The sequence below is a fragment of the Anguilla anguilla genome, chromosome 1, assembly GCF_013347855.1.
Source record: "Anguilla anguilla isolate fAngAng1 chromosome 1, fAngAng1.pri, whole genome shotgun sequence".
Classification (NCBI taxonomy): Eukaryota; Metazoa; Chordata; class Actinopteri; order Anguilliformes; family Anguillidae; genus Anguilla; species Anguilla anguilla.
Window position 1 is genome coordinate 57,383,801 of NC_049201.1, and position 12,759 is coordinate 57,396,559.

General features: G+C 41.4%; 1 protein-coding gene across 2 annotated transcripts in view; it reads left to right on the forward strand.

The window, feature by feature from the left end:
* Nucleotides 1–12,468, forward strand: part of atp2c1 (ATPase secretory pathway Ca2+ transporting 1) — a 39,939-nt gene extending 27,471 nt beyond the window's left edge. Inside the window, exons 9-27 of one of the 2 annotated variants that reach the window (XM_035393324.1) lie at nucleotides 11–79; nucleotides 269–344; nucleotides 877–943; nucleotides 2,612–2,736; nucleotides 4,232–4,329; nucleotides 4,728–4,823; nucleotides 4,925–5,014; nucleotides 5,548–5,652; nucleotides 5,809–5,965; nucleotides 6,447–6,617; nucleotides 7,035–7,132; nucleotides 7,958–8,008; nucleotides 8,645–8,811; nucleotides 9,521–9,589; nucleotides 10,152–10,268; nucleotides 10,415–10,562; nucleotides 11,236–11,331; nucleotides 11,958–12,099; nucleotides 12,300–12,468. In XM_035393324.1, the coding sequence (XP_035249215.1) occupies nucleotides 11–79; nucleotides 269–344; nucleotides 877–943; nucleotides 2,612–2,736; nucleotides 4,232–4,329; nucleotides 4,728–4,823; nucleotides 4,925–5,014; nucleotides 5,548–5,652; nucleotides 5,809–5,965; nucleotides 6,447–6,617; nucleotides 7,035–7,132; nucleotides 7,958–8,008; nucleotides 8,645–8,811; nucleotides 9,521–9,589; nucleotides 10,152–10,268; nucleotides 10,415–10,562; nucleotides 11,236–11,331; nucleotides 11,958–12,099; nucleotides 12,300–12,427 (2,070 nt within the window). In that variant the 3' untranslated portion in view covers nucleotides 12,428–12,468. The remainder of the gene's footprint in view (nucleotides 1–10; nucleotides 80–268; nucleotides 345–876; nucleotides 944–2,611; nucleotides 2,737–4,231; nucleotides 4,330–4,727; nucleotides 4,824–4,924; nucleotides 5,015–5,547; nucleotides 5,653–5,808; nucleotides 5,966–6,446; nucleotides 6,618–7,034; nucleotides 7,133–7,957; nucleotides 8,009–8,644; nucleotides 8,812–9,520; nucleotides 9,590–10,151; nucleotides 10,269–10,414; nucleotides 10,563–11,235; nucleotides 11,332–11,957; nucleotides 12,100–12,299) is intronic. The other variant, XM_035393332.1, reaches the window with a different exon arrangement.
* The last annotated feature ends 291 nt before the right edge of the window (nucleotides 12,469–12,759 follow it).

Here is a 12,759-nt window from a genome sequence, read left to right on the forward strand (position 1 = left end):
GTTTTTGTAGGGCATTGTCATTGGAACTGGAGAAAACTCGGAGTTTGGCGAGGTCTTCAAGATGATGCAAGCAGAAGAGGTATGTTATCAGTTTTTTAAAAAACTGCTTTTGCGCATATTCAGGAGCGTATATAGTGACATTAAACTGATGTGGTCGCATGGATTTAACGTGGCAGGATATTTTTGATTTCAGCTTATCCTGTTCAAAAGACTGAGATATGTTTCTTGTATCATAGTTCATTATTGTGTTTTTATTTTAATTTAACAGGCCCCAAAAACCCCTTTACAAAAAAGCATGGATCTTCTTGGAAAGCAGCTATCCCTCTATTCTTTTGGTATCATAGGTAAGCTTTCATGTTCTAAAATGGTGTAAATTATACTTAAACTTTATATGGGTATATTTGTATGTATATAGATGCAATTATTAGGAATCACAATATGGAAATTTTGGCACCGATATCAATAACTGTTATCTGGCTGCCCGTATTGGTCGATACTGATAGCTGCCCTGTTGTACTTTACTGCAGAATTGTAACCAAGAAGTAAATGAGCAGTGACACAAACTTATAAAGGCAAACATATAATAAGTTTTATTTATCAGTAAAATATTTTAACTTGCTTACTTTATTATTCAGCACTCTGTATTATGAAGCTTGAGCTCAAATCTCATCTTGGGGCCAATAGACATAAGTTTGTTTTTTTAGGCTGTCACTGGTAAAACACCAATATTATTGCATGTCCTTAAAATTATTCATATGTATTTTTAATGTGTTAATTTGTCATTAGTACATGTCTATAACTTGTCCGTTCACACTTCTTGACCTTTTGATCTGACTCCTTTCCTGACCTTTTGAATGGGTTCCTTGCCTGTTTCAGGAGTCATCATGCTTGTTGGATGGCTTCAGGGAAAACATATATTAGATATGTTCACCATTGGTGTCAGGTAAGACATTCAAATATAACAACATTTTCCCTCTTTTCAAATGTACAACTGTGTATGTAACAGTGCAAACAGAACATGATTAGGCTGTTAACATATGTGTTCATGAATGGCAGCAGGATTGCTGACCCTTCTGGTTGGCTTTGACTTGTATGAATTTGCTTATTGGTCAAATGCTGGTCTTAGGACAATGAGTGGCCAATCCTTAGTAATCACAGAGTAGTCATAGAGTAAGTAGTCATGGAGTTTCCCCTTTCAATTTTGCACTTAACCACTTGATTTGAATAATTACAACTGTAACAGAGGCAATTTGCCAATTTAACCAGCAGGTCGAGCTCAATGAGTTGTTTTTTAGGATTTGTTTAGAGAGCTCTGGAGGTCATGTTGGATGTTAACCCTCCAAAGGTAGGACTGGGAGACTTAATGTGGATACAGATATAATATCATCAGCTGTAGCCTCATTTTTCACTTTCATAATTATGGATCTGTGTAGTTTCAGTTCTGTTTTCTTCCAGTTCTGTGTTTTGCTAATATTCCAATGGTTAGTTACTACATCAGTGGGTTTTTTAAATTAATTGTGTCACATAACTCCTTGAGCACCATATTTGTTTCTGGTTTGAGAAACGGTCACAGTGACTGGATTAAAGGATTAATTTATGGAAATTAAGATGGATGCTGTTATTCAAACAGTATAGGGGGATGGGATGATGCCAATTATTTAAACACTGAAATATCTCTCTAAATGAACTTTATTTACTTGCAGTTTGCAGTCACTTCTTGGTTGGAAATTGAAAAACACCACTTGGGTCAATGTGATCGCAATTAATGAAAAAAACCCACTGATGTAGTAACTGACCATTGAAATATTAGCAAAACACAGAACTGGAAGAAAACAGAATTGAAACTACACAGATCCGTAATTATGAAAGTGAAAAATGAGGCTACAGCTGATGATATGATATCTGTATCCACATTAAGTCTCCCAGTCCTACCTTTGGAGGCTTAATGTGAGCAAAAGTACTGTATTCCAAAGAGCATTTATTCATACTGTAAAGCTCAACACCTTTGGGAAATTGGATGAAACTTGGGGAGTGTGACTATTTCACAGGGTTCTGCAGCAGTTACTTGGAGCTCTAATAGGACAGGTTAAATGTATGCCTTGCCGATCTCCTTGCCTTCCCTACTACTGATCAAAATAGAGGTGAAATAACTTCAGGAAACAAATTTGGGTTACCCTAGCTATCGTTAGTGGAAAACGTGGTTATTGTAGCAACTTATGTTCATATACAAGTTCAAATATGTCAAGTGGTTGTCGTGGTAAATAACATGAATAAATTTGGTAGTTCAGTAAGCATTTGGTAGTTCAGTAAGCCTTCAGTAAGCATTATTTTTAACCAACCAAATGGTTGATCATTGCCAGTTCCAGAAGTCTGCTAGCACCAGTCAGCCTGAAGGAAGCACAGGCAGTTAACACAGCTGACCAGATGCTTTGTCAGAGATTGAGAGTCTGGAGCTGACCCCAATACCAGCAGTTGTTGGCCTTGTTCAAATGCCATTCATAGGCACGTATACAGTGAATCACACCCTTATATGAGTTATGGGAGTGTGTTGGGGGTGGTGATAGGGTTGGGTGAGAGTGCATTGTCTCAGTAATTGCCATGCTCCCCACAGCCTGGCGGTGGCAGCCATCCCAGAAGGGCTCCCCATCGTGGTGACCGTCACACTAGCGCTGGGTGTTATGCGGATGGTCAAGAAACGCGCCATTATCAAGAAGCTCCCCATCGTTGAAACACTGGGTATGCTGGCTCATCAACCAAGCTCACAGACAGTGCTGCTTCTAGCAACAGGCTCTTGAATACTAATGCATGTAATCCGTTCTTTCTGAGATGAGTACACGCAATACAAAGCAGTCAAAGTATATGGCTGTATAGTGTGTGAAACAGCAGTAAGTTCTTGTATGTATGTCCCCTGTCAGAAGGTCTCTGGTATTTTTGCAGAGGTCCCAAGATGTCCACTTTAATGATTGTCTTTTTTTATTTATTTATGCATGTTTTCTGATTTATATAGTGGTGTTGTGATTAAGGAATTTATGTTGTAGCCAGACCATTGAAGGATGGATTCCCATGTACTTCCCAAGAAGCTATTTACAACTAAATTTCACCTGTTAATGTCCAGCTGCACAAATGGATAATGTATGCAACATATGCTCCTTATGGTTCCCTGGATAAATGCATAGCTCCTAGAGATAACCATGATATTTATTTACTGTTTCAATGGTGTCCCCTTATGACGGAAATCACAGGTAATATAGTAAAACTCACAAAATATTTTGTGTGTCCGTGTGTGTATGTGTGCTTGCTTGCTTAATTGAGTGTAAACATGCTTTATTTTGTGATGAAATCATACTGTATGCTTGAAATTTTGTTCTGCTTGAAAGTTCTCCTTTCATTCTTCTACAAGATGAGGCAATATATAACTTTCAGATTAATTTCAACATTTTTTGGGCAACACCGGGGTAGCAGAACCCAAGTTGCCGCTCCTCACTTGCACCCCTGGTTTGTCACGCTACGGGCTGCGTGGAGGGCAAAATTACAGTGATTACAATTTCATGCTCCATTAGCTGCCGAAGAAACATGGCCCAAACCCAGAAATCCTCTAGCCACTGCCGGCACGGTCTTCCTGCACTGTGCCTGTGAAACGTGATGTGCTAAAATAAAGTTTAGGACACTGCAGTCCCATAAGAACACAATCCAATGGGGGGTTAAGGGCACCTAGGGTTAGGCACCTGTTGTTCAACATTATCAGGTTTCTTTAATGTTTATGTCTAAATATAGCTTTGCAGTAGTTGGTATAGTATGTGCTTGGTGTAATAATATCCACATTACTATGTCGTTTTGTAGTGTTTATTCATATTTATTAGTATAAATATGGGTTTTTATGTCATGCTGGTACTTCGTCCTTGAGCGTAGCAGTCTCAGAGCGTGGTTGCCATTAATTCAGTCTTGTGTCCTGTCTGTCATGCGCTTGGGCTGTATTGAGACAGTAGGGCATTGTATTGAATGGGCGGTTTATTTGTGATGCCTTGTCTCTGTTGAGCTGTTTGCATTGCACTTTGATTTGTCCAACCTTTTGTGATGTTATAAAATACAGTCCTTTGAAAGAAGTGGGTGGGGAAGGGCGGAGTAGTGAATGTGTTCTCTCTCGGGCCTGTTCTCTGTGGGTCTGTGCCTCACTGCTGGTGCTGTTGGACGCTTCGTCTTTTAACACCAGGTCTGCCCTTTGATCATACAGGCTGCTGCAATGTGATCTGCTCAGACAAGACGGGGACCCTGACGAAGAACGAGATGACGGTCACTCATCTGTTCACCTCCGACGGGCTCCACGCAGAGGTAAGAGAGACCGGGCAGAGCATGATGATGCATGCATGATCCCGGCCTGGAGCTCGTCCTGTTTCCAAACTGGATTCCAAATTTGATTAAAAAATAACTGGGTTTTAAAATGGCTGTATTGGCATAAGTCTGGTTTAAAACATGTTAGAATGTATTTGACCAAGAAATGCTTGTAAGTGCATAGTCTGAAGGGAAATGGCACATTGTTCACTATAAAACATCTGTGCAGTGTGGGATGTTTCCTCAAGCACTGTTAAAAACGCTGTTTGAAGGGAGCCTTCATCGTCCATTCCCCGTTTGGAATGACCCATCATAATATTAGGCTTGTCCCATTGCCAGAGTAAGTGTCTCCAGAAACAAGCCAGTAAAGCTGTACTGTTATTGCCCCATCCTCACAGGTCACGGGCGTCGGCTACAACAACGCCGGAGAGGTTCTGCTGGACGGAGAAGTGGTCCACGGCTTCTCCAATTCATCCGTCACTAAAATAGTGGAGGTGAGTGTGGACACTGGCTGTTCTGACCATGTGAGCTAAAAACATTAAAAGCTAAAAGAACGATGTTCCAATCACAAACTCTTTATTTTCGCATCGTCTAGGCTGGCTGCATCTGCAACGATGCCGTCATCAGGAACAACACACTCATGGGACGTCCCACAGAAGGAGCACTCATTGCCCTGGCCATGAAGGTAATGTGTCTGTCTTCCACCATTGACTCTGGGCTAGCCAGTGGAGGATAGACTTGATATGCATATTCATGCACATGTCAGTCCTGTGCTTTTCAAGAAAATTAGCCAAAATGCAAGATTGTGGTAATGATTGGACTTATTAAACAATTCTAAAAAATCAATTCACAAAAATCAGTGTGAATTGTAGTGAATCCTCTGAACAAATTAGCAATACAGACAAATAATCTGTTTCATTGGTTGCTCAGTGGGGCCCATGAGAATTGAACGGAAGGAAGTATTTGCTGTTCCAAAAACTCGGGGCAAATTCAGCAGGCACAGTGCGACACTGCTTTTGGGATCTTGAGGGGCTCAAGGGGTGACTTTTATATAGCAGTATATTTCTGTGGTGTTTTCCTGTGCCTGTTTTTACAGAGGGGTGGGAGTGACTGCTCATACACTGGTTCGGCTTTTTTAGAGCAAGCTGTACACAGGGTTCTACGGTGGTTGTGGAGTGTTACTAATATGATTTGGTGGTTTTGTTTTTTTTGCTGCAGATGGGATTGGAGGGGGTCAATCAGGAGTACATCCGAAGAGAGGAGCACCCTTTCTCCTCAGAGCAGAAGTGGATGGCCGTCCGCTCTGTCCACCAAACTCAGCAGGTTTGCAGAAATTCAGATGAATGGAAGTCAGTCTTTGCAACAGTGGATGTAGTGCAAGTGAAACTGTTGGCAAAGGTTTGGTGTACATATTCAATTTGTACTGAGGTTTTCTTATTGTTTGTTTTTCTCATGGTTATTTTTATGACAAAATCAAAGGACAAACCGGGAACATACTACTTGAAAGGTGCCTACGAACAAGTTATTCGCTTCTGCAGTTCCTACAACAGCAAAGGGGTGACACTGCCGCTGACCAGCCAGCAGAGGGAGCTGTACCAGCAACAAAAGAGCTACATGGGCACAGCTGGTCTGAGAGGTAGGTCATTGATCTGTTGCATAATAATTAAGGTTCTGCTCTTTCTGCATTCAGATTTGGTTGCCTGAAGTTCCACTGAAACCCACTATGTCTTTGTGGCCACTTTTTTAATACTCAACACAGTCCATTGGCTATGATAAATCTGTGAATAATTAAGTTTGGCTTAATTATTTGGCTTAATTATTCACAATGCATCGTGAAACAAATTACTGCTTCATCTGAAAACACTTCACTCAATGCTGTAATTCTGACAATGGAGGCAACAGTCTCATATTAAACGATTGTCTTCTCCAGTACCTACTGTACCTAGTGGAATGTACACAGCGTTAGTCTGTACAAATAGTGTTTATTTCCACGAGGCAACATCCAGTCATGTCAGAATAATGGGTTAATGAAACAACAATATTTAATGCCTAAACATAATGGATGGCGTTAGGATGACGTTTATTTGACTGGAGAGGTCTTGGTCCCAATCATGCAGTGCTGGCATTTGCGTCGGGATCGGAATTGGGAACTCTCACTTTCCTGGGACTTGTGGGCATCATCGACCCCCCTAGAGAAGGGGTAAAAGAAGCAGTGGGCATGCTCGTCAGCTCGGGTGTGGCCATCAAGATGATCACCGGAGACTCCCAGGAGACCGCTGTGTCTATTGGTATGTTTGTGGTCTTGCCTCTCTGTGTCTGACCAGTCAGCCTGGCCTCAGATGCACCCCCCAGACCATGCATTTCATTCTGTACCTACCATGTCTTGACCATGCTGTTTTCAAGGCTTAGTGATGAATGCCCATGTCAGTGGTACACAATTCACATTACAGCTGCCTTCAAAACAGCTTTATTTTCAACCTGCTGCTACTTTTATGTTTCAATGCTTTACATTTTATTTAGTTTTAATATGGTATTCAGATCTTGATGTGGTTTTATCATGGGTTTTCCATTGTATCATCATAGCAAGCAAAAATGACAAGTGAACTCACACTTAGTCTGAAGTGGAGGCGTCTGAGACGCTTGCGCTGACTGTGCCTCCCGGCCCCTGTGCTGATGAAGTGTTATGTTTTCTGATCCTCCTGCAGCCAGCCGACTGGGCCTGTATACCAAAGGGTCCCAGTCCCTCTCTGGAGAAGAAGTGGACCAGATGGACATTCAGCAGCTGTCACATATAGTTTCCCGGGTATGACGCTATGCATACTTCAGTCTTAATGCATGCAAATATACACTGTATGGAACGCATTGACATTCACGCACTGACATGCTGGGACAAATGGGTGACATAGTTGGCCACAGACAGAGAGACTGACGGCTCATAATGGTCCTGGACACAGCAGCGAGCTAATTATGAAATAGTACTGTGAACATCAATGTGAGAACAATTAATGTGATTAACCTAATCAATATGTTACTTTGAATGTTATTTGACCCCATGTATACCCCTTTCAAAAATTAAAAGTAAAGTTTTTTTTTTTAATCCACGCAAAGCTTCTTGTACATCACAAATGATATAACATTGTAACATCTGTTTAGTAGTCCTCTTAATGTGCGTGTGTGTGTGAGAGAGTGAAAGTATGCATGTTTATTTGCATGTGGGTGAGAGAGCAAAGATATGTGTGCATGCACACGTGTGTGACTGAGAAAGGGTGTGAGCGAGAGAGAGGGAGAGAAGTGTGTTTGTGTGTGAGAGAGAAACTGAGTGGATGGATGGAAAAATGGAGAGATGGTGGATGGACGTATTACTATAAAGATGAATATGATTCAAGATAGAAATATGGGGGGAAGATGCTGGAAAATCTGTTTACGAAGATTGATGTATTTGTAGACAGATATGGAAGGGGTAAGAGAAAGAGAAAGGGTGAGAGAGATAGCACTCTTAGATGGGCCGTTGCTGTGTCCCAGACAACGTTCAGCCCAGGCGACGGGAAACATTTGGGAAACGGGCTGCCTTTGTCTGCGTTTCTGCAGCCAGATGGGGAGGATAATTGTCTTTTTTGTGCATTCACAGATAGTGGTATTCTACAGAGCTAGCCCCAGACACAAACTGAAGATTGTCAAGGTGAGCTGTGATCGTTGTCAGTTGCCATGTGATACTTCCACACTGCACTTAGCTTAGCACTACCATGGAGAGAATAATACTACTGCTTTGTTGTTCTGGTCTCATGAGCACCCGGTGTCAATGAATATAATGGCAGATTATTGATGTTATTTTCTTTAATTTCTCATTAATGAAAGGTCTCCATCATGTCAGTGCTAATTGTTTTTAGTGAAATAAATTGTTATGGCTGTTAATGTATGCAATTCCTTGGACTGTGGCTGAAAGTAAATAAACTTTCAGTGAGAAGAAAATAAGACAATAAAATCTGTCTCAAATATATATTTGATTATTTTTCTTTTTTGAGTGTTTAACATATTGTGTAAGACTATTCCAAAATGTGTACTTGCATAATACTTCCACACTCACTAATACGGTGAATGTCTTTATGTTACCAGTCTATACATCCAAATGCTTTTCCTCTGATTTTATCTTTTTTGTTCTTTTTAATCGTTACAGCCTTTGCATCAGAGGACATTTCATTAATTTCAGAAAAAGAATTTCAAGCACAGACTGTAATGGTTCAGATTGATAGTAAGTTTTGCTGTGTTACGGTGCATACGGGGGTAGAAGTGTAAACCTGTGTTCTTTCCCATGCAGTCTTTGCAGAACATCGGTGCGGTGGTGGCAATGACAGGGGACGGGGTCAATGATGCGGTGGCCCTTAAAGCCGCGGACATCGGGGTGGCCATGGGCAAGACGGGGACAGACGTCTGCAAGGAGGCAGCTGACATGATCCTGGTGGATGATGACTTCCAGACCATCATGTGAGCAGAACTGATCTCCAATGGCCAAGGCCTGAACTCCAAGGCCCTTTTCACCTGAACGCCTCATGCCTGGGTTTTTAACATTTCCATCTGTCAGATGTTACATATTATAAAAACGTGCACACGAGGGTCACATCTTTAACTGTAAGTTTATATGTGGCCAGTATAAACTAGTGATTCTTTCTGATTGTTTTTTATTGTTGCTTTAACAACATGGCCATTTGATTAATATAAACAATAATTATTTTCTGTACTTGTGCATCACCACATGTTTCCAGTCACTGAAATTCACCAAACATGCACATTGCAGGTCTTTTCCATGAATATTCTCTGAGTCTGAGCGCGGAGAAAGAAGAGTGCATGTATCCACGGTTTTGAATAATGTCAATACAATGTGCGCAGTTTTGTGATGCCAATGAAAATTATTGTATTACTCTCCTAATATTCTTAAACGAGGAGAACCATGTGAATATAATATGATGTACATATATTCATTTAATAACATTGATGTCGAAGTTCTTCATGCACTGTTATTATTATTGTTATTTGTGTTTTTTTGTACAAAAAAATAGCAAAATACTGGTATTGACCGTATAGGCTCATACACCCTTTGCCAAACCAAATGCCGCAACAAGCCTAGTGAATGATTGTTTTTTCCAAAACTATTTAGGAAATTTTAATTAGTGCTTGCATTATTGGTTTTCAACAGGTCAGCCATTGAGGAAGGCAAAGGAATTTACAACAACATTAAGAATTTTGTCAGGTTTCAGCTCAGCACGTAAGTTCCCTAGCTTTGCATGATATTGTGTGTCGTATTTAAGTGGATTATTTACGTTTTTGTGAATATGTTGGTTGACCTAGACAGTTTTTGTGCGTGATAAATGCTGTTTTGCATGTTTCTGACCTGCCAGCTTTATAATGCCAGCTTTACAGGCCAAAGCTGCTTGCACAGCAACGTTGTTCTTCAAAAAATATTTTTATAAAACATTCAATATTATTTTCACTTGAACAATTTGCTATGATGCTTGCAGGCTTAGGCAGCTACGCTCCAGAAAAAAAATCTATTTATGTGTATAGCCTCTGGAAATGTTGCTGTACCTGCAATTGTAAAACCACCAAGTCTGGCTTTACAAAAACTTCTCTAAGTACCAGAAATATCCTTCATTGAACACTAAAATTGTCTGGGCCAATCATAATCATACGCTTAATTTGAAATACCAATAAAAAACCCAGATGGCAAAATATCCCTTTTAAGCGGCACTGTAAATGTAACAAAAACAATGTATTAATAGCAGTAATTTCACAGTCTGAATAACTGTGTTTTCATTGTGACTTTCCAGGAGTATTGCGGCTTTGACTCTAATTTCCTTGGCTACTTTGATGAATTTCCCTAATCCCCTAAATGCCATGCAGATTCTGTGGATTAATATCATAATGGACGGACCGCCAGCTCAAAGGTAACTCACATTGGATAGCACGTGATTTCTAGGGAGAAAAACTGCGGGCTTTGTGCTGTTTTTAAGGCGGATTAGTGATGTTATGCTCTGTTGTTTTCCATATCCTCTACCCCACCCTCACACTGCCCCTCCCAACACCTCCCCAGTCTGGGCGTGGAGCCAGTGGATCTGGATGTGATCCGGAAGCCTCCGCGTAACGTAAGAGACAGCATCATCACCCGCACCCTGATTGTGAAGATCCTGGTTTCGTCTCTCATCATCGTGTGCGGGACCCTCTTTGTGTTCTGGAGAGAGGTTTGTGGAGCGCACACTTATATTATACGTCGCTTCTCTTTCTTTATTTTGACGTTTTATCCAGTGCTGCTATCTTTTGTACCCTGTGGATATGGTGGACTAATGCACTTTCAATTCTCCAGATTGTAACATTCCTCTTGTTCTTGAGTTAGTACAGCACATTTTTCCTTTTACAATTTCCATTGTATCACATAGCAGATACCCCTTTTCAGGGTGATGGTCAGTGTACATGTGAGAGATTTATACAGTTGCAGGCATAAAAACTAGAATACTTAACTGTTTCCACTGTTTAATTAGAACTTCAGTAAATTGCTGATTAATTGTTTCTTTTATTCACTGGTGATATGTGTTCTGTTCTGATTGTATTTTTGTGTTTGTGAATTGTTTTGATGTTTGTTGCCCTGGGTTGAGGGCTTCTGCCATGTCAACAGACAAGATGAAAGTTAACTGCCGGGAAGCCTTAACAAAGCAGACATTTCATTAAATGTTTTGTTCTCTTTTAATAAGTGGATTGTATTGATATAGAAGCAAACACACTGAGGGCTGGGGGTGAAGGCAAAACCTTGACATCATCCGGCCTGTAAAAGGCCATTTATTCCCATGTTTTAACACACTTTAAGTTGTTGTGCTGTGAAAGTGTTCAAACCCAAGCTTTTCTGTGGCTCCCCGGCAGCTGCAAGACAACGTAATCACCCCGCGGGACACCACCATGACCTTCACCTGCTTCGTCTTCTTCGACATGTTCAACGCACTCAGCTCCAGGTCGCAGGTAGGACGCCTCGGTGTTGGACTCAAACAGGAAAGCGCTGCGTGCGCTGTGTGCTTTTTGACTTTGACCGGAGGACCGGGCTCTGATCTTAAGCTCGTGTCAATATTCCACTCCCAGTGGATACATTTCAGGTCAGCTGTGAAAAGTTTTTGTTCCACAGATTGTATTGCTTGTAGTCATGACAAAGTTGTGTTATTATGGCCAATCGGATCAATCGACCTTTTGTCTAAATTTGACAGAATGGCAAGAGCACCTCTTCCAAGAAGAGTAAAAGATTCTGAGTGGTTCATGCTTTTCAAAAAAATATTTTGCACTACTATGTATCCATTTTTATGGAATAAGGGCACGCCAGTAAGCAGTTCACCACAATCACAGTTACCTAGTGCATTAGTGTGATTCATCCTGACTTGATTTTGGTGTTCTGCTTACTGGCATGCTCTTATTCCATACAAATGGACACACAACAGCAGCGCGAAATATATGTTTGAATAGGCATGTAAACAGCCATTCTTTGTGGAAACCAAGAGGTGTTATCTGAATGCTTAATTTGATACTGGATAAGGTAGAATGAAGGCAAACTTGCAGTTGGAGCTCTCCACTGATCCCTGCGTGTCACCCTCTGACAGACCCGTATGGTGCATGAGATGGGCCTGTGCAGCAACAGGATGTTCTGCTATGCAGTTCTGGGCTCCATCATGGGCCAGCTGCTGGTCATTTACTTCCCCCCGCTACAGAAGGTGTTCCAGACCGAGAGCCTCAGTATTTTGGGTAAGACCAGACCACTGCAGTCTATGGTGGGGGGTTATTGCACCCTTTTTTTCAGCACCAAAATGTAGATCACACAGTGTGCTTTTTATTTATATATTTATTTATTTTTAATTAATCCTTTCATTTTCCATTTATGTTTGTTGTTCAGCTGGTGAAATGATGTGCAGGACTGATGTAAAGTGCCCCTTGTGTTTTTGCAGATCTGCTTTTCCTCGTGGGGCTGACCTCCACTGTGTGCGTGGTCTCTGAGCTAATAAAGAAGATGGAGAGGTGGAGAGGCCGAGGGACAGGCAAAATCGAGACATCAGATTCTTTCCACGAAGTATGACGCATGTTGCGTCCAGTGTGGAGAGAGCGGGGGGGGGGGGGGGGGGGGGGGTTGGATTGGTGGGGTTGGGTTTTTGGGGTGGTGCCCTGCAGAGGACACAGACTGGAAAGTAAACACGGGAGCAGGTTTTCCTTCCGTGTACTGTTCAGTTTTTGGGCTTTTCGAGTGTAATTTATGATGGGTTGTGCTGTCCTTACCTCAGAGGGGACAGTAGTGGTCAGAAACACAACCAGGCTTCAATGCTGTGGTTTGCTGCTTGAAACTGTACAACCTTTCAAGAACATTATTTATGAGGTTAACTGTTAACAAAGAGCGGTTATTGACATCATTCT